Below are 20852 nucleotides of genomic sequence, written 5' to 3'. Positions count from 1 at the left end.
GAGTCAGGCCAGGGCCTTTCAGGATTGGGATGACTTGTAGGCAGGGAGGAATGGGGGCAGGATGACCAAAATAGGATAAGCAGTGAACATGAGAGACAGAGCTCAGGTGATGAGCAAGAACTACCCCCTCCTGAACCTCGAGCATGGAGAGTGGAGAGAAGGCGGGAACAGTGCAGGCTGACCCAACTACTCGGTAGGAGAGCACCCTGCCCCTCTCCACAAGGCACACACCTGAGACTTAAGGAGATGCTGTGGGGAAGGGCATTTGTTGGGAACAAACGCTGAATACCTGGAGTGTTGAGTTTGAAGTTTCCTGGATTTCCTGATTTCTTCCTGGCTTCCTGGATTAATTGCCTTGCTCGTTTCCTTCCTGGACTCATTGACTTGCCCTGCTGGATTTCTTGCTTTGCAGCCATTGTGCTCACAATGTTGGGCTGAACTACTTGCAGCCAGAGGCTGCTGGAGGTGTATGTGTTTGTGTGTGTGGTTTGAACTGCCAACTGAGCACATTGTAAGCCGCCCTGAGTCTTCGGAGAAGGGCGGCATATAAATCAAATTAAAAAAATAAATAAATTAAAAAAAAAACTGCCTGTGTTGCCTCTGTGTCATGCCCCGGATCATCACAGTTACAACTGTGTCCAAGCACTATGACTCAGCAACTATATCCAGCCAATCATACAACCAGAAATCATACCAGGACTCAGAAAGGTATTTAAAGACCAGTGCTCCCTCAGACAAGCACAATCCAAAGTGCACTGAAGATGTCTCCTTGAAAGGGGATGAAACGTTTGCAACCAAATCGCCAAACTCGGAGCTCAAACCAATAACATTACTACCAACCCAAGCTACTAATATTCAAAGACCTATCCAACATACTTTCTTCCTTTTTTCCCCCAAAACAACTCTGTGAGGTGGGTTGGGCTAAGAGAGAGTGACTGGCCCCAGGTCACCCACCTGGCTTTCATGCCTAAGGCAGGACTAGAAACCACTGTTTCCTGGTTTATAGCCTGGTGTCTTTAACCACTAGACCAAACTGGTTCTACATCATTTGTTCCTTCTTTATATCATGTTATAGAGGGAAATATTCCTTTAATATTCATTATTTTGTAAAGTATACATGCTTCTCTGTTGTAAGAGAACAAATACTAGTACATTTGCACATATCTATTATCATATTACCACATATAAGGCTATTTTAAATCATACTGGAATAGTATACAGTGTCTCCAACTATAGTGGATTTGAGTTCAAATGCTATGCTGGCTAGAAATTATGACAAATACAATGCAATACTACTGAAAGGTGCAAAATGGGAACAAATTATATTGATGTTCCAAGAAACAACCGTTCTATTTAATAGCAACTGGTATCAAACAATTCCAAAGTTTGCTTTTTCCAAGGCAGCATGAATGTTTATGTATTTCCTCAAGGAAACGCATTCACAGCATACCACACCATATTTGTAAATGTTTATCTTTTGTGGAAGGAGCAAAAAGCTACAGAGTGTGCTTTGTTATTGTCCCAATCAATGCCTGGTATTTTATACAATTAAGATGAATGGCCCACAATAATGCCAAGGATTTCTAACTTGAAATTGTTCTCAAGAGACTTATGATTTGCAGTTTCTTTGAAGAATGGATTCATAGGAGCTTAAAGCATGCTTAGCCAAGCTTTGGCTGCAAAGCAATATGAAGGTGGTAAAATGGTATGGAGGTGAATTGTAGTTTTTAACAAATTGAAATGGATTAAGTATTGATGTGACTCAGCTGCCACAATTGTCACCAAAGGAAAGTTGCACAGTGGAAACAAAAATCTAACAGAATTCAATGTTCTGGAAAGTATACCTGATATCAAAAAATAAGTGATACAATGAACTCTGTGATAATCTCATTCTTGAACTGATTTATGACTTTTTAGCTTTTTTATGTTCGTCAACATCAAGTTTTTATTTAACCAAATATTGTATAGTGTCAGTTTTTGCTGTTGTGATGCTGTTTACAGACTGCAAGGAAAAGAAGAAAATACTAGTATAAAGCTCTTGTTGAAATACCAATTCCATTGGAGAAAACACTTTATTTATGAATTAAGACTGAATCTATACCACATATTGATATTTCTTTTTCTATTATCACTTCATTTAACTTTGTGTGTGGGTGGGTGTGTCTGTGTTCATGTATGTGTGTGTATCAGTGGTGGGTTGCTCCCAGTTCTGCCTGGATCTTTAGAACCGGTAGTAAAAGTGGTGGGAGGCTCTGCCCACCCACACAGACATCATAATTTATGATCTGCACATGCGCAGAAGCACGCACAGTGTCCCGTTGCGAACCGGTAGTAAAAATAAGTAGAACCCACCCCTGGTATGTATGTAAGTATGCATATACACACACACACACACACACACAGAGAGAGAGAGAGAGAGAGAGAGAGAGAGAGAGAGAGAGAGAGAAAGAGAGAGAGAGAGAAAGAGAGAGAGAGAGAGAGAGAGAGAGAGAGAGAGAGAGAGAGAGTGAGTGAGTTGGGACTGGAATTGCAGTCACCAAGCAATATAGTCATAAAGCACTGTGTCACACCACTTAGCAACAGCAGTTTATTAAAGCAGCCCTATCTGATAAAAAAGTTCATCTGGTTGCTTCCTGGAAACAGATATAGTTTTATTATGTCACAGTTAGGTGCTGTATCTACACTTCTGCACATTCAAAAGCATCTCTTTCGTAGAATTCTGAAGCATTGCATAACCTTCCTGATGAACCTCTTGTGTGAAATCCAGTGAGTTTTGACAATAATGGACAGGATGAACCAATGGTCTCACTCTGCAGAATGCAATTATTATATGCTTTATTTTTCTTAAGATAATTATAGTGTAATAAATTATGCATATTCATGCACCCCAGCTCCACCGCACATAGTTTCAGATATGCCATTAAGTGCAATGTGCAATGCAGAGGTGGGTTCTACTTACCTTTACTACCGGTTCGCAAAGGGGCCGCACGTGCACTTGCTTTGCTCGCACGTGCGGTCTTCTGCGCAAGCACAGAAGCTTCTGCACATGCGCAGAAGCGTTCTGATGATGTCGAGATCAGTGGGCGGAGCCTCCCACCAGTTTTACTATAGAACCAGTGCGAAACGGGGGCAACCCACCACTGGTGCAATGCCATAAATTGTGCAAACATTTCCATCTTACCTCCATTCCTCAATGTTGTTCTCGCTTGCCTATACATTTATCACCAAATATCATTTTCCAAATTTTCAGGACTGCCTGTATTCGTGGAACTGTATGTACAAAAGTTCCTTCCCTATTAATGTTAATGCCTAAAGCATGATTTACTGAGTAAAGCAGCATCACGTATAGGGTATTAAGAGGGCATAGCAATTCAAGGTTCTTTAATTATTGAAACTATTATTTTTATTATGCCTGGGTTACTGCACTACTGGGTGCTCTTCAGACTATTTTCCAAGTCTTTGCAAATATACATGCCCATATTTGATAATATATCTAGTGCTTATGCAACAGCTAGTGTTGCAGCTCATATCAACATTTTATACTATTTTATTATGCAAACATACAAGAACATAGATTTTAATGTTGGCCTTGCAACCCATAAAACATTTTAGATGTCATTTAAAGATGGAAACGCTTTGATGAAGACTTGTATCTTTTTAATTGTACTAAAATTCCAATCTATGTCTAACCCAGTCTGTGTAGCAGCTGAGTTTCCAATGAGCCAAGAGTTTGGGTTTTAAAGTTATTTTTAATGCAGCTCAGTATGACTCATGCTTAGCGAATCTTGCAGGAATGTTGAATATTGGTAGGACAGGAGATGTCACATTTGGAAGAAAGCTTCTCCCCCCCCCCCCACTCCTCTAAGGCTCTTAAATTCACATTAATTCCATTGATACCAAATCAGGCCTACATATGCAACAGGATAAAATAGATTAAAGTAAAATATTGCATTTTATCATTTTAGATTGAAATTTTGGAACATAGAGAGACACATTATATGATTACAGAAAAAAAAGAAAGTATTTCCTTAAGAAGGAAAACATTTATATATATTCTGCTCTACAAGTTAATGCAGTATTATCAACACTCAAGTACAATTACTGTTGATTTAATGAGCTGCATTTAGAGATAGAAAAAAAAAGTTGGTTGCAGATATTCCCTATTGTATGTTAAAGTGATATTCAAATATTCAGTTATTTCTTTAAATTAACATTTTTATTTCTCTTTAACTTGCAATGGTGAGATTTATATGCTATGTGCATGACTAGTTAGCTTCATAGTCCATCCTCCCAGCCTTCTTATATGTAGCTGAATTTAAATATATATTGAAGTACTATTATACTAATGAACTAATTGAATTATCTGTTCATTCATACGACAAATCTCTCACTAGCATTTTGAATGCAGGACAAAGCAGAGTCCAGTGCTGAAATAGTTTCTGAGATTCTTGGTTGGTTAAAAAAAAATCCTGTACAATTATGTATTGCTAAAATCTAAATTTGAAACTGATGTTACAAAAGTATTTTCATGGCTTAAAAATAAATAAAGAATCTATTTCCTCACTATAAAGAAAAATATCAACTTAGATGTTTTGACACATCTATTTTCTCTAAATAAGCCAAACACACTGGTTGATGAATAATGATTTCATTTTTTTTATTTCAAATCTCTTTTAGATTCGAAATAAGAGCAAAGCATCTAAGGCTGGTTTATGTGAAGGAGATGAAGTGATATCTATCAATGGCAACCCTTGTGCTGAGTTGACTTATTCTGAAGTTCTTCTTCTGATGGAAGGCCTGACTGACACTCTTCAAATGCTTATCAAAAGGTAAAAGGAATTCAGATTTATTTCTTATCCTGATACGGCCTCAATCATTAGCCTATAAATCACATTCTTTTAATTATTTATTTAATTTTATTTATTATGAAACTTATATGCTATCCATCTTGCCTAGAAGTGATTTTTAGATTGTGAACGTAACAAATCTTAATGCCCAGGAAAGTTTACGTATTTGTAAGCCGATTCCTAAGTAGCTGGTTACAATCATTTTGAACTGAATCCACAAACAAACAAACAAACAAACAAATGTCAGGTTGTGTGTCATTGCAAGTTGAGCAATGATTAATAAGATAATGTTTTTCCATATATTACTGTATGCAACTTTATTCTATGTAATGATATTTCAGAGCTACAGTATATAGAATTTAAATCCCTAAAAATAAAGTTTGTAGAGATAGATGGTATTTCTGTTAGGCAACATTATTAATGCAAATATATTAGCTAATCATAAGGTAATGTATCATGATATGAAGTCTTGCTGGTTTTCTCTTCTAAATTACAATTCTTGAATTCCTTCCTTCCTTCCTTCCTTCCTTCCTTTCTTCCTTCCTCCCTCCCTCCCTCCCTCGCTCCCTCCCTCCCTCCCACCCACTGAAGTATTGACTAAATCAGTTCAATAATTGCATCTCAATTGCACCCATCTTAAGTACTGTTCAGATCAGTGGTGGGTTGCCCCCGGTTCGGACCGGTTCTATAGAACTGGTAGTAAAACCAGTGGGAGGCTCCGCCTACTGCCCCTGACATCTCACAAGTGATCTGCGCAGAAGCAAGGCGCGTGTGCGAGCTCGCTTCGCTCGTGCACACGATCCCATTGCAAACCAGTAGTAAAGGTAAGTAGAACCCACCCCTGGTGCAGATACTGTAACTTATATAACAGGGAAGGAGAAATAAGAAGAATCACCGATGTCTTCTTGGCCAATTTAATTCCTACTGCATTGCATAATCAAAGTAATATTAGCAAAATATTAGTACCTATATTATCAGGACAGAGAAAAGGTGCTTAGGGTATCTACACTAAAGTCCTTTCCACAGAACCACTGGCTTTACATAACCTTTTCCCAATTCTAAGCAGAGTTTTGTACTATTGCACATTTCTCCTTGTCTTAAAGTATCCAAACAAATTAAAAATGAGCTTCAGGAGAAACTGGAAGTGTCACGGCAACACTGGTTGGGAAATAGTGAAGCTCCGCCAAGCTTCACGAAAATCCAGGCAGACAAACCACTGTCGGGGGGTCTTCGGACCAGAACAGTCTTGTAGGAATGGGGGAGAGAGAGAGGCGCCTCGGAAGACCAAAGAGGAACAGGCAAGTTCCTCGAATGGTCGGAGGCAGCTCTTTGACCCGGCGGTGGGGGAGGCGGCCATTACGTCTGCTACAAGCTGGGGCAACCAGACTAAGAAATGTGCAGGAGCGGAGTTTTGAACAGAGTATTGTTACCGGGTGATTAATTGGCCAACTCACTGGTAAAAAGAAAAAAAACTTTTAATATCTTAAAGAAATCCCAGCGATAAATTGGCGGCTACTTAGCACAGAGGAATTTAAGCGGAGGGGGGGAAAAAAGAGGAACTTTAAAATCAAACCTAAAGCCCTAAAAGGAATCTTCCACCTGGATTTAAAATTGGATTTCGAAAGAAAAAAAATATAAGACAAGGAAAAAGGAGACAGAAAAGTATTTTTTAAATAACAAAAGAATTTAATTTTGGAAAAGAGAAAGTAAGCATTTTTGTGGATTACAAAATGGATATGTTGTTACTAGAAGATTTGTGAATCAGAGAAAGACATCTGCTGGCGGAAAGAGCATGAGAAAGAGACATTGGAGTACATATTTGTGCAGCTGAAGCAAGATTAAACAGAAGTGAAGGATAAAGATTGAAATTGTGTTGGCTCAAGTGAATATTTGAATTGGACATTAAAAAAAAGGGACATTATATGGACTTTGAAACCTGAAATACATGTAAATGAAAAGAACAAATTTAAAAATCCTAGTCTTTTAAATTGAAAATATGGAGAATTGGGAGGATGAATATGAGATACTGAGGGAGATGTTTCAAAAAATAAGAGAAGCATTTAAGGGAAATAAGAAAGCAGAGGATTGGTTAGAATGCAAAAAAAAAAAGAGAAAAGATGAATGAGAAACAAAAGTAACAAGGAGATAATATTGAAAAGGAAACAATTGAAAATAAAGATAAAGATGATTACACTGAATTTAAAGTGACAGAATAAAAATAGAGAAAGGAAATTACATCTCAAATATGAAAAGAAGAGAAATAAATGGGGAAAGATTGAGAAGGAAAATTAACAGAGTTAAAATTAAAGAAAAGAGGCTGAAGGGGAGAAATAAGCAAAGGAAAAAGAAGAAGGTAAGGGAATGGGAGAAAGGGAGGAAAGCATCAAGAAATGGAACTGTGAAGAGTCTAAGAGAAAATGGTTAAGAGTCAGTGAAAATGTTAATTGGTTAATAGAGAGAAGAATGTTAGTTGTAGAAATTATATGTGAAAATGCTGTTACTGTAAATGAAAAATATACTAGTAGATGCAATGTGAAAGAAAGAATGATATTGAGGAAGCAAATAGTAACATAAGGATTAATTGAAACTAAGATGGAAAATTGAAAATTGAATGTAAAATTGAATGAAATTGAAATGTTAAAAAAATGATTTAAATGTCATACTTGTAAGGGAATGGGAGAAAGGGAGAAAGGGAGAAAAGCATCAAAAAATAGAACTTTGGAGAGTTTAAAAGAAAATGGTTAAGAGTCAGTGAAAATATTAATATGTTAATAAAGAGAAGGATGTTAGTTGTAGAAATTATATGTGAAAATACTGTTTAATGTAAAATAGTTCAGTAGATGAAATGTGGAAAAAAATGAATGATGTTTTTGATGTTGGAGGAAACACTAAGTGGAGAGAAATAAAAGCAATAAAAGAATTAATTGAAATTAAGATGGGAATTGAAATTGAAATGTAAAATTTAATGAAAATGAAATGTTAGTAAATGATATAAATGACAGACTTGTAAGAAGTAAAATGGAAGAAATACATTGTTAAAGGGAAAAAAGCAAGGATTGGAAGATTATTTTAACAAAGGGTTCAAGGAAAAAATGCACTAAGTTGAAATATTTGTTAATAATTAAAAAGAGGAGAGGAATTTCAAGTAATATTTTTAATAAATGAGAATGATTGGGGTTGCCTGGACACCATAGTGGAAAATATTAAATTGAAAATGAATACAGCAATAGAGAGAGATGAAAGAGGAGTAAAGAGATGGTAAGAGAAGGGGAGAAGAGAGAGGGATGGAAGAGAGGGGAGGAAGGAAGAGGGGGGAATCAAAGTAGGAGAGGGGGCTAGACAGGGAGGAAGAAAGGAGGAGAAGGAGAAAGGTAGAGGAAGTAGAGAGGAGCAGGAGAGAAGGGGAAAAGAAAGTAAGAAGGAAAGAAGAGAGGGAGATGGCAGGATTGAGAAGAAAGATTGCTGTACAACAAAAAAGATGAAATGGAAGAAAGGCAACCCCGAATATATATAAATAATACTAAGATAAAAAATGAATGGTTAAAAAATAAAAGAGAATAAATATGAATAAGCAGGAAAATTAGAATTTGAGGGCGAATGAAGATGTTGTTTATATAAGTAAGCAAAGAAATATTGAGATATGATTAAAAAAAGGGAAAAAAGAAAATTGTGGCAAAAATTGTAATTGAGTAAAATGTATTTGAATTTGATAAATTGTATAAGATAAGATATGGCCAATACTCTGTTCAAAAAAGATATGGGTGAATGTGTGTGTGTGGGGGGGACCAATAAAACTTGATTTAAAAAAAATTAAAAATGAGCTTCTATGGGGACATCACAACAATGATTTTTCAGTGGAGCCAGAAGGTAATGAGAATGGGGGGGGGGACTGCCCCAGAGCTGCAAAGGAGATCTTGCAAAACTGTTTTCAGCATTTTCTCTGCAGAAGGAGCTGAACTGGTAGATTTAACTGGCTTAATAAATGCCCAGGGCTCACGGAGACACTCACAGGTGATACCAGTTTTGAATTGGTGCAGACTTCATATATAGAAGGCTCCAGACCAGAGGTGGGTTTCAGCAGGTTCTGACCAGTTCTGGAGAACTAGTAGCGGAAATTTTGAGTAGTTCGGAGAACTGGTAGTAAAAATTCTGACTGGCCCCGCCCCCATCTATTCTCTGCCTCCCAAGTCCCAGCTGATCGGGAGAAAATGGGGATTTTGCAGTAACCTTCTGCTGGATTTGGAAGGGAATGGAGATTTTACAGTATCCTTTTCCTGCCATGCCCACCAAGCCATGCCACGCCCACCAAGCCACACCCACAGAACCGGTAGTAAAATTTTTTGAAATCCACCACTGCTTCAGACACTTTGACACAGAGAGAATAATGAGTGTAAAAGAACACTGAAATGATCTCCTGGGTCATCTTTACCAATTAGCAAATATATAATGAATTTGAATTTCTGTCTGTCTCTCGGTCTCTCTCTCCCTCTCTTTCCTCTCTCTGTCTCTGTCTTTCTCGCTCTCTGTCTCTCTCTGTCTGTATCTGTCTCTGTCTGTCTCTCTTTCTCTCTCTCTTTCTCTCTCTCTCTCTCTTGACATTTCCCTGCACATATGCAACCTAAGAACCCAAGCTACCAATAAAGATTAACAGTTTTCTGGCTTAACCCCAGTCTTCCTTCTTACAAGGAAATGTTTATGAATTTATTGTGTATATGTATGAAGCACAAGCATTGATTATCCAAGTAACACAATGTGATGAAAACCAGCTACAATCACAGGACTTCATAAAGTAATATGTTTGTCTTTATGGCTAATTCCATAATGTTTGAATAAATGTTATGGATTGGTCCTAAACCAAATTGTATTTCCAGCAACTGGTACATACTAGTTATGAAGTATCACTCAGCAATACATGGTTTTCATTTATCATATATAGCTTTTCGAATGACTGTGCCATGTAATATAATAGATTTAGACTCTCCAGATTTATAGCCCACTTTTCATTTTATTTTACATTCACCTTTGGCAAAAAGAACTATATGGACAGGTAGAAAATGTGCACATTATTATCCAGAATTTTAGCCTTAGATGTATAGTAAAAATAGTATAGCCTGTAATAGGATTTGCAATGACACTTCTTCGATCAGCCATTCTTGGTGTCCAGTGCTCATTCCCATACCTCATTATAAGGAAGACTATTGCTCTAATTGCTTTTATATTTATATCAATATATCTGCTTTTCCAGATCATATTTATATTAGCCATTGCAGTGCGGCCTCTCAGGTTTAGCCTGACACTTTAACCACTACACCAAACTGGTGATTTTCTATATATGATACTAATACGTAAACTTGCAAGGTCATGAATATAAAATTATGCACACTTTATACAATTTGTTGTGTTACTTGTATACCTGCAGATTCTCCAATGGGACAAATGAAACTTTAAGTCCTGAACTAGAAAATGAAAACCTCGCTGACATTAAAAATAAGGAATATAAAGAAAGCACAACCCTACAAATCAGAACAGCCATGCCAAGTCCCCGTCAGGAATTGCAGATCATAGTTCCAACTGAGGAAACGCTCCCAACAAATACAGAGCAAACTATTGTGGATTTTTCTGGAGCAAAGCAAGAAATAATCTCCTGCTACAAAATCCCTCCCAAAGTGATCGAAGCCCCTAAAGTACACTGCACGGAGGCGTCTGCCTTCACTGGAGGCAAGCCTGGCTCTACAGTTGAATTACAGTTGTCCTTTCCACCTGACAGGAATAAAAGCAGCAGCACTGGGTCTGGTCTGACTGTTGTGGAGGTCAAAGAGAGCAAGCCCCTGGAGACAGGATCAGTCCTAACACAAGAAGCGACTAGCTGGGTGAAAGAGCCTTCTGCCCAGTGGACAGGCAAGATAGTCCAGATTGTTGGTGGCAAAGAGATCCAAGGGACTCATGAAGGTGAGAGAAAGGAACCCTCTCTAACTAAGGTTGAAGTGATTCTGGACTGTTCTGATCAGGCAAAAGAAGCATCCAGGTTTCTGTCCGGAAAGGGGTGTGTAGAGTCTCAAGTGGAAGGAGGGCAATCAGAAGCACCTCCTTCTGTAGTCTCCTTTGGAATCTCATCAGAAGGCACAGAGCAGGGGGAAGACGAACAGCCCTCTGAAAAGGAACCCAGCAGACCTCACAAACACCGGGCAAGGCATGCCAGTAAGTACAGCGTAGCTAAACTGGTTGGCAGAGCATGAGGGTTATACTTTGGGAAAGGCAAACTGGCAGAGAACAGTTGCAACTATCTGCTTACTAGCAATAAATATTTCAAAGAGGAATTACCTAAATATGTCTTCTTTTTCGTCTTTCTTCGCTCTTCTTTAAACAACTGCCGTTTCTTTGTTTATACTTTGAAACTGTTTTTGCAAATTCCGTTAAAATGAATTATGACAAGCAGGCGATAAGCTTTGTAACTCTAACTGCAGAGCACATTTTGTAATAGAAAACCTGTTCGTGTCTGAGATATTAATTACTAACTTTTTCCTTCTGGATATGTTTGTATAAAAAGCCTATTAGATAATTTAAGAAGGGCTTAAAAGTTAACTTTTAAAAAATCCCAGAAGGAAAGGGAAGGGAAGGGAAGGGAAGGGAAGGGAAGGGAAGGAAAGGAAAGGAAAGGAAAGGAAAGGAAAGGAAAGGAAAGGAAAGGAAAGGAAAGGAAAGGAAAGGAAAGGAAAGGAAAGGAAAGGAAAGGAAAGTAGAAAGGGAAGGGAAGGGAAGGAAGGGAAGGAAGGGAAGGGAAGGGAAGGAAAGGGAAGGGAAGGGAAGGGAAGGGAAGGGAAGGGAAGGGAAGGGAAGGAAAGGAAAGGAAAGGAAAGTAGAAAGGGAAGGGAAGGGAAGGGAAGGGAAGGAAAGGAGAAAGGGAAGGGAAGGGAAGGAAAGGAGAAAGGGAAGGGAAGGGAAGGAAAGGAGAAAGGGAAGGAAAGGGAGGAAAAGGGAAGGAAAGGAGAAAGGGAAGGGAAGGGAAGAGAAGGGAAGGGAAGGAAAGGAAAGGAAAGGAGAAAGGGAAGGGAAGGGAAGGGAAGGAACGGAAAGGAAAGGAAAGGAAAGGAAAGGAGAAAGGGAAGGGAAGGGAAGGGAAGGGAAGTTAAGGAAAGGAAAGGAAAGGAAAGGAAAGGAAAGGAAAGGAAAGGAAAGGAAAGGAAAGGAAAGGAAAGGAAAGGAAAGGACCAAGTAGTGAGGTTTGATGATGCTTGCTGAAAGTTACTTTGACAGACACCAGCATGTGTATTTTTGGCTAGTTATATGATCCTTTCAGTTTTGCAAGGCTTCCCTAGTTTGTAAAGTGAACTTACTATTCCTTCTGCTTCCTATACCTGAAAATGAGTACAAAATCTAGGCAAAGACTGCAATTTGAAGTAACCTAAGGACCAAACAGTAATAAAATTGGAAAAGATTAACTTGAAAAAATATTTTGTCAAAGCATCTGCTTGTTTATTCAATTCTATTGTTGGCATCTGGGCAATCATTTCTGACTATTTCAAGAATTCCATCAAGGGATTTCATTGCAAAATGGCCAAGGCATGATGACATACTCTAGCCCTGAACTATCTTAACAGAGCCTGCCAGGTTAGGCATGTTCCCCCATTGCAAATTCTTCCTTGTGCGTATTTTTAGGACAACAGCCATTTGTAGTAATCAGTGGATTAAACTGTTGCTTAGATATAAAGTGTCCATATGTGAGCCACATATTTATATTATATTAAATGATGTATAAAGGAAGAGCACACATCCTTGGCATTTTGGCCCACTTATGCCTGACAGATTACATCATTACTTTAAAGAGAAATGAGTAGAACAAAGCAATCATGCTAATATTTTTCATCTGATACATGGAGATACTTCAGTTTGAATGCACTTACAAGTCCAAAAACTTAACTTGAAAAGAGAAAAGATAAAGATAGATTTCCATGTCACAAATTAATTTAGGAAGCACTGACAGTTTCAAGGACACCTTGCAAGCGGTTATGAGAGTACACTTATGTGACTATACCTACAACATAGCAAGGTAACAATAGCGATGGTTTATGGAGCCTAAGAGGTAAAATAGCAAACTGAGCCAACTGTTAGGATATCTAGGATAACTGGTATTTATTTTTATTTTTGAAGCAACAGCGAATTGTTACCTATAATGTATTATTATTACATTTTCACTACCATGGAAGAGATCTCAAATTCCAAAATAGCCTAACTGGTTGGGATGGAGCTAGTGCCATTTTATACTTCTAAACTTAGTCTAACTCTCGAGCAGCTTACAGTTGAATAAAGCAACAGAGCATCTATGTGTTTTGTGGTATAAAATCAAATAAATAACTACCCTACACTTTATCATTCTGACAGAGCTACTTATGACAAAAATGTGTGCAATTAGATTAACATTTCTCTAAGGTCTCTAATATAAGAATTTCATTACAATTATCTGCTTCCTTTATTTTTTGCCAAATATATGGGAATTCTATGAGCCAATCCTATGTATGTGTTCTCAAAAGTATGTTCCTATCCATAGGACTGATCCCCAGGTAGTGCACATAAAATTGCAGCTTAGTTTCTATTTCCTAATATTTGGACAAATATCTTTGCATTGCCGAATGAGTGATACTTGCACTAAAATGTGAAAATGTAATACTGTATAACAGGCAACGTAGATTTAAAAAGGGCAATTTATCTTATGATAAACATAACATTAACAACATCTAGCAGTTGTTTCAAGATAAACCCAAGTTTCTATCCTCTTCAGTTCTTAAAAAAACGTTATTAGCAGCCTGATTGTATATAAAATTTATGTTCCTTTTAGATTATAAACTCACACTTTCGTTTAGTATTTTTGTTCCATATTAGTTTAGCTTTAAACTTTCTAAGTCAGGTATATTCCCAATCAACAATCAGATTGCATTCATAAAGCATTTGGCCAGATTTGTGTTCTCGCTTAAAAATAAATGTGTTAGAAAACATGCTAAATATTTGTACAAGTCTCACTTTTAGGGAGCAAAGGGAATCAAAAATAGGTTTTCATAATATTTTAGGATTGTATCTGAAACTGGACTATGGACTCAGTAAGTTACTCTGTTTTATAATGAACTGCTTTTAAAAACAGTTGCAAATACAATTTGTTACATGTTATAAAAAGCTACACAGACTTAAACCCTCTTTGGATGTTCATTCCTACTTGGGCTCCAATAATACATCAACTTATTTTTCACCCTTGGTTTAATTTAAATTACTTTCATGATTACTTTCAGACAGTTTGATAGTAAGATAGCCAATGTTTTCTTGTAGCATGTGCACATCATCAGTAATACATTATATAAGCCAATCTACTTGTTCCCTTTGAATCTGATCTTTTAATTTTAATGAACATCATATCACAACTTGGCCATAATATACATATAGTTTGTAGCCTATATAGTCTATAGCCTGTATCCATGAGACTTTATCCAGCCATCTATATAAATTTGCAACCTGCTTGTCCTGAATGCTCAATATGGCCAATAATGCATTTCAAACCAGATAGCAATTATTAAATAAAAAAGAGGGGGGGGGAAATAAAATATATTGCTTATGAAAATAAATAAATTTTATGAAAATAAATCATCAATTCGTTTACATGTCTTCCAGTTCACCATTGTCAATGATCTGGTATTCCAGAATATATTCCTGACAGGGACATACTGTTCATTCTAAGAATATATGTTGGCAAAAATATTCTCTCTAGAGTCTAAAGAAAATGCCAGACTAAATGGCGAAGGATCCATTGCGTGCTGTCATTTCCCTGCTCTAGGAATGGAGACCTCAAAATGTCACCAAGAGACCTAGTATGTAATCTTTGGTGTTAGCAAGCTTCCTTTTCCTTCGTGGCCTTTCAGATGTTTCATACTATTTAAAAATTAAAAGAAGGGAGTATGCAAATATGGCAGTTTCAGAATCATTTGAAAAATGCTTCTATGATATACATCAGGCCCTCAAGAATATTTAAATTGTGGGTGGCCACAGTTCATTCCTTCATAAAAAAAAAAAAGTAGCACACTATCCAGAAAATGAGGACAAGTAATTGTATTAGGCCTTCAGACCTGCCACAGAGAGGAGGTGACAGGGAACATTTTGATAACTTGGCGCCTTGAGGCTGATTATTCTCACATGACTGAATTTTTATGAATGAACAAACATACATATATATACACACACACACACCTACCACCCAGTGGTGGGATTCAAATAATTTAACAACCGGTTCTCTGCCCTAATGTTTTCTTCCAACGACCAGTTCATCAAACTGCTCAGAAAGTTAACAACTGGTTCTCCTGAAGTGGTGCGAACTGGCTGAATCCCACCATTGCTACTCCAAATCCTGCACTCGTGTTCTCAAAATTCCAAATAATCAAGGTTTATTTTTATATTTATTGGTTAGGAACGGCATAAAATATTCCTACTTTATTTTCACATACACACACACACACACTTTAAGTCCCACTGCTACCACTTCGAATCTAGATATTGTGGTCTGATCTCATAGTATATTGATGTTATTAACTCTGAAGTCTCTGCCTGGATGTGCATTATCTCAAATACTGAGCTAAAAGGTATTTATTATATTCTGCTCCCTTTTACTCAGTAATAGATAATAGTTAAACAGTGTAATTTCATGGAGAGTACTGTAGGATTCTCCTCCTTAAAAAAGGACTCCAATAAAACACTTCTGGGCGGGTGACCTTGGGCCAGTCCTTCTCTCTCAGCCCTAGGAAGCAGGCAATGGCAAACCACAAATAAAAACTTTCATAAAACTGCAGGGGCTTGTCCAGGCAGTTTCTAGGAGTCAAAAAACAAATACAAAGGCATAAAATAAATAAAAATTAAAAAAAATAACTTACATTTTTAAGTTTAAAAAAATTAAAATTAAAAATCAAATTCTAATACAGCACAGAACAAGAAAAAACTCATTCATTCTAGAACCTACTATATAAATTACTTAAATGTGATTATTATATTCCAAAAAGTAGTCCATTATATAAATTACATTGCATATATTTTCATCCAGATAATGTTTCAACAAGAAAATTTCCTGTATGAATTATTTATTATTACAGAAATTAGTCCTGTTTGAATCTAAATCCTAAAACCTCTCAAAGCGCTGCAGATCCAAGTTAATATCCATCATAAAAAATACACCTCAGTTATTTATCTTCTACCTTATTTTGTCCATATATCTGCTTCTTTCTGGGTAGATATTATAACATCAAACGTTTGTGTAAGTTGAAATAGCAAAACTGTGAGAAGAAAAGATTAATCAAAGAATGCCACTAATGAAGGAATGCTTGCTATGGAATGGTCATGGTTGCAACTGTGGGAAAAGATTAATCTTAATGCCCTGCCCATACTTCCTTTATAAGGGTGAGGAATCAGACTCTAAAGAAAGAAGGATTTGTATTATAGTCTTATGACCCAAATAGCTATTGTTAAAATTGTTGTCATGTTATCCACTAAAATATGTTCTTTATTCTTTTCCTTCAGGGCTGAGAAGGAGTGAGAGCCTCTCAGAGAAGCAGGTGAAGGAAGCTAAGTCTAAATGTAAAAGTATTGCTCTCTTACTGACAGCAGCTCCAAATCCCAATTCCAAAGGAGTGTTGATGTTTAAGAAGCGTCGCCAAAGGGCCAGAAAATATACGTTAGTTAGCTACGGCACTGGGGAACTAGAACGTTACGAAGACGAAGGTGAAGAAGACGAAAGTGAAGAAGGTGAGAAGGAGAACACTTTTGAAGTAACTTTATTTGGCACAAGTGAGTCAGAAATTGATGAAGATTTCTTCTCTGACCTGGATAAAGAAGAACGGATTGTGACATTTGATTGGGATACTGGACTACTTGAGATTGAAAAAAAAACCAAACGTGGGGACGAGATGTCACAGCTGCTTCCAGAGACCAAGGGCAAAGGGGCACTCATGTTTGCCAAAAGACGTCAAAGGGTAGACCAGGTCACTGCTGAACAAGAAGCAATGAAGATGCAGGGTGTGCACAGAATTGAGGCACACCGAGAGGCCACTTCAACAGAAGCCATCCAAAATATGAGTTCTTCCTTTTATCAAGCCAAACAAGAAGAATCTGCCAGAATGCAGAAAAGCCACATAAGCAAAAGCTATATAGAAATGAACCATAGTCCTAGGACAATAGTTCAGCAAAATGGCATCAGGGCTGTCCCAGAGATAAATATGATACATCCACCTCCAGAAGCTGTTAGCTCACCTACTTCAAACAGAACAGCCAAGCCTTTCCCTGGTGTTCAGAACAGAGCAGCAGTTCCATTTTCACCCCCAAGAAGCATGGTTACTCATCCCTCCGAGCTACCTGCCCCACCTCCTTATACTTCAGTTAGCCCACCACCTGAAGCATTATATAGAACTGTTTTGACTCCAGTGGCCACAAGCATCAGTCAGTCAACATTGTGGTCTCCAACAGAATCAACAGAGCAGATTGCATCCAGGGATGAACGGATTGCTGTGCCTGCAATAAGAACTGGAATATTACAGGAGGCCAAGAGAAGAAGCACTGCAAAGCCTATGTTTACATTTAAAGAAGCACCCAAAATGAGTCCAAATCCTGCTCTTTTGTCCCTCGTACAGAATACAGAAGGCAAAAAAACTGCCACTGGTGGCTTTGAATCAGGTCCTGAAGAAGACTACCTCAGTTTGGGAGCAGAGGCCTGCAATTTCATGCATATCCAGGCTGCCAAACAAAAGATCCCACCCCCAGTTGCTCCCAAACCCTCGGTAAAGGTTTCTCCGACTGCCACAACACCTATTTCACCAGTCTGGTCACCTCCAGTGGTGGCTGTTACTCAAGCTCCCATCTTTCCAGTTCCAAAATCTCCAGAAGTAGCAAGCCCAGCAGCCATCAAAGTAGCACAACCATCTTATCCCCCTCCACAGCCTCCACAGCCTCCACAGCCTCCAAGTACTCTTAACCTGGAGTCTTCCTTTAAGGGTGCTCAAGTTTCATCACCCCACCAAAATTATACCCCCAAAACAACACCCATTACTCCATTAGGAAATGCTGTTCTTGCTGGTGGAATGGGGCCAGCTTTTGAGATGCCCCCAGCACTGAGTGGTAAGGGGGCTCAGCTCTTTGCTAAAAGGCAATCACGGATGGAAAAGTATGTAGTAGACTCAGAAACTGTGCAGGCCAATCGGCCCCGGCCTTCATCCCCAACTCCATCATTACCAGCATCTTGGAAATACTCATCAAATGTTCGAGCACCACCCCCTGTGGCTTATAATCCCATCCAGTCTCCATCTTATCCTCTTGCTGCTATCAAATCTCAGTCACAGCATCCTGGAGCTACCAAAACTACTAAGAAAAAATCTAAGAAACAATTAAGCTCCTTGGAAGTGATGAAGCATCAGCCATACCAGCTTAATGCATCTTTATTTACTTTTCAACCTCCGTCTGATACTAAGGAAAATCTCCTTCCCAAACATCCTTCAAAGATTGATTCAGTGTCTGCCTTGAAACAAGCTGTACCATCAAGAGTACTCAATGCTGGTTCTCCCTCTAATGTTCAAGCTTCTTCAGTATATTCTGTACCAGCCTACAGCTCACAACCATTCTTCCCATCGAATGCTTCTAGTCCTGTAATTGAGTCCTACACATCAATGGGCTGCCCTACATTTTTGAAGCAAGAACCAGCAGGATCTCCTGTATTTTCTGTTCCCAAGCCAAAATTCTCAGCCAAGAAAGTTGGTGTCACAGCACAGGTGTGGAAACCGGCAGTCATTGAAGAGTAAAACATAGATACAACTCACTGTTCACTTGCCATGAATTCTTTATAATCATAACCTGACACCCAAAATGATCCTCAACTTACTTAATAATTTTCAAATATATCACATAAAATCGGGGTCCAAAAAAGGCTTAAGCCTGAAAATTTATGCACATTTACCATGATGTAATAAATTCAGTGATAATTACTTCAGGTAACTGTGCATATGTTAATTATTTTACATGAATTAAAATGAATATTAATTTGCAAAAATTGTATGCATTTATGTATACAATAATTTTATTACTATTATCCAAGCAGGCACATAGGATATTCTATAAGTCATGTACTAGTATTAAATGAGTAGTATGTTAGGTGTTAGTGCTTTGATACACACATACTCAGTGGATTCTGTTCCTGCATTTTATCAATTAGAACATGGTTTTCACCAAGTTTTACTGTTAGGGTAGGAAAATATGCTAATCTAACAGCCTGAGTATAGCCACCCAATTATTTCTCGAAAATGGCAATATTATCACTCATGAATACAGCTTGTATACAACACAGATTTGACCCAATTCTGCAACTGAATCCTTATAAAAATTTAAGCCTCCTCATTATAATGGGGTGAGTCCTACTGTTAACTTTTTGTACTGCATCTATGAGAGTGGGAATGTATTTCTTTCTTTTTATGTTCCCACAATTAAAGGTTGAATGTGCAAAATTGTAAAATCAAAGCAGCAATTCCTTGATTCTCAGCTAAGATTACAAACAGGCCAGCAGAAGTACATGATTTTGAGAATATCTCTATGCAAACATTAAGCCTGATGTAGACACTCAGATAATAAGGCTGTGTTTCATGTAATTCCTATCCCCATAAGAGGATAATTTGTGTATGTTAAGCACAGATAGGTTGCTCTTTTTTTTTTTTGTTCAGTTGTGATACTTTCACAGAATGGGATCTTCAGGGTAGCTTAAATATGACACACTGTCATAAATTACCTCTGATCTCCCACTTATTGCAACTATAAGTATCCTTTAAGGAAGATTACAGCAAGTTTTGGAAAAAGAAAGACATTAGGGAAGGAAGCTTAGGCTGTTTCCCTTTTAAAATAATGTTGATCTCTTCGACATTAGAATAGTTCTTTGACTGTCATATTATGTATCATTAGAAAAAAAAAACAATTAGAACTCTTGAAGAACCAAGAAAATAAGCTGGCTTCTACAGCTTTGGAAATGGTGCAATATGTCGTTGTGAAAGCAGAGAGACTAAAATCTGAAAGGACATATCAGTTTTGCAACCAGAGTAGTGATGTGCCTAAAACATGATTGAAATATGATATGGCTTGACTCCTGACCTCATTGCTGATCTCTGGGGCACATTCTTGTTTTCACTTGGGACTTTCTAATCTTGCTTCTTTCACTTGTATTTCTTTTCACTATATTCTTGTTCTCACTTTGCTTTCAATTAATATGTGGTGGACCAGGAGGATCAAGACACTGTTACCATGCTATCTTCTGTTAAGATTATACCTGCTTATTTCAGTCTGTGGATACAAACGGACAATATTTTTATGTCCAGTAATGTTTCGATCCATCAGTGGATATTTACAGATCAATGCACTCAGATGAGTTTAACTTATTTTCACAAGAAGTATCTCATTGATGGACTTTTCCCCTTCTTTCCCTGAATCTGTTTGCTAATAATTACTTAAACTAGTACAACAAACCAATAGCATAGTCCTATGTCTTTTACAAGGTAATTCCTACTATTGCCTGAGGAATTTACTCTCAGAATATTGTCCATAGGATCGTACCTAAATAGTATGAATTAATTTAAAACTACAAAAATTCTATTCTTAGTTTAAGATAAGCCGCAAAGATGGTGAAACATCTTGATTAATAACATTTTATGTAAAGGCACTTACTACCGACGGACAAAACATATTGAGGTCTGCTTTGGGAACTGCACAGTACCCATCAAGATTAGTGTTGTCTATTTTGACTCTGAAGCTCAGGGTGAGATCTTTGTCAACACCTCTACTTTGTCCTGTTAATTGGAGATGCCAAGGAGCTCTGCTGTCAATCATCTACTGAAAATTCTTGACTCCTTGGATTTCTTTGAAAATGAAATGAACTTGTGCTCTGCCTGTTACTCTGTTCACAGTAATCACTTGGCTAGGGCAACCCAAAAAAGCGACATATTATAGTAATTTGTC

General features: G+C 37.7%; 1 protein-coding gene across 1 annotated transcript in view; it reads left to right on the top strand.

Annotated features, from left to right (window-relative positions):
- Positions 1-20852, top strand: part of SYNPO2 (synaptopodin 2) — a 91837-nt gene that overhangs the window by 61461 nt on the left and 9524 nt on the right. Inside the window, exons 2-4 of the mRNA XM_034442819.3 lie at positions 4678-4829; positions 10267-11045; positions 16392-18628. Coding sequence (XP_034298710.3) covers positions 4678-4829; positions 10267-11045; positions 16392-18628 — 3168 coding nt within the window. The remainder of the gene's footprint in view (positions 1-4677; positions 4830-10266; positions 11046-16391; positions 18629-20852) is intronic.

Source organism: Pantherophis guttatus, chromosome 8, assembly GCF_059756535.1.
Source record: "Pantherophis guttatus breed Tessera chromosome 8, ASM5975653v1, whole genome shotgun sequence".
NCBI classification, from domain to species: Eukaryota; Metazoa; Chordata; class Lepidosauria; order Squamata; family Colubridae; genus Pantherophis; species Pantherophis guttatus.
The sequence above is the reverse complement of the archived record's forward strand: the minus strand, read 5'-3'. Positions and strand labels throughout refer to the sequence as shown.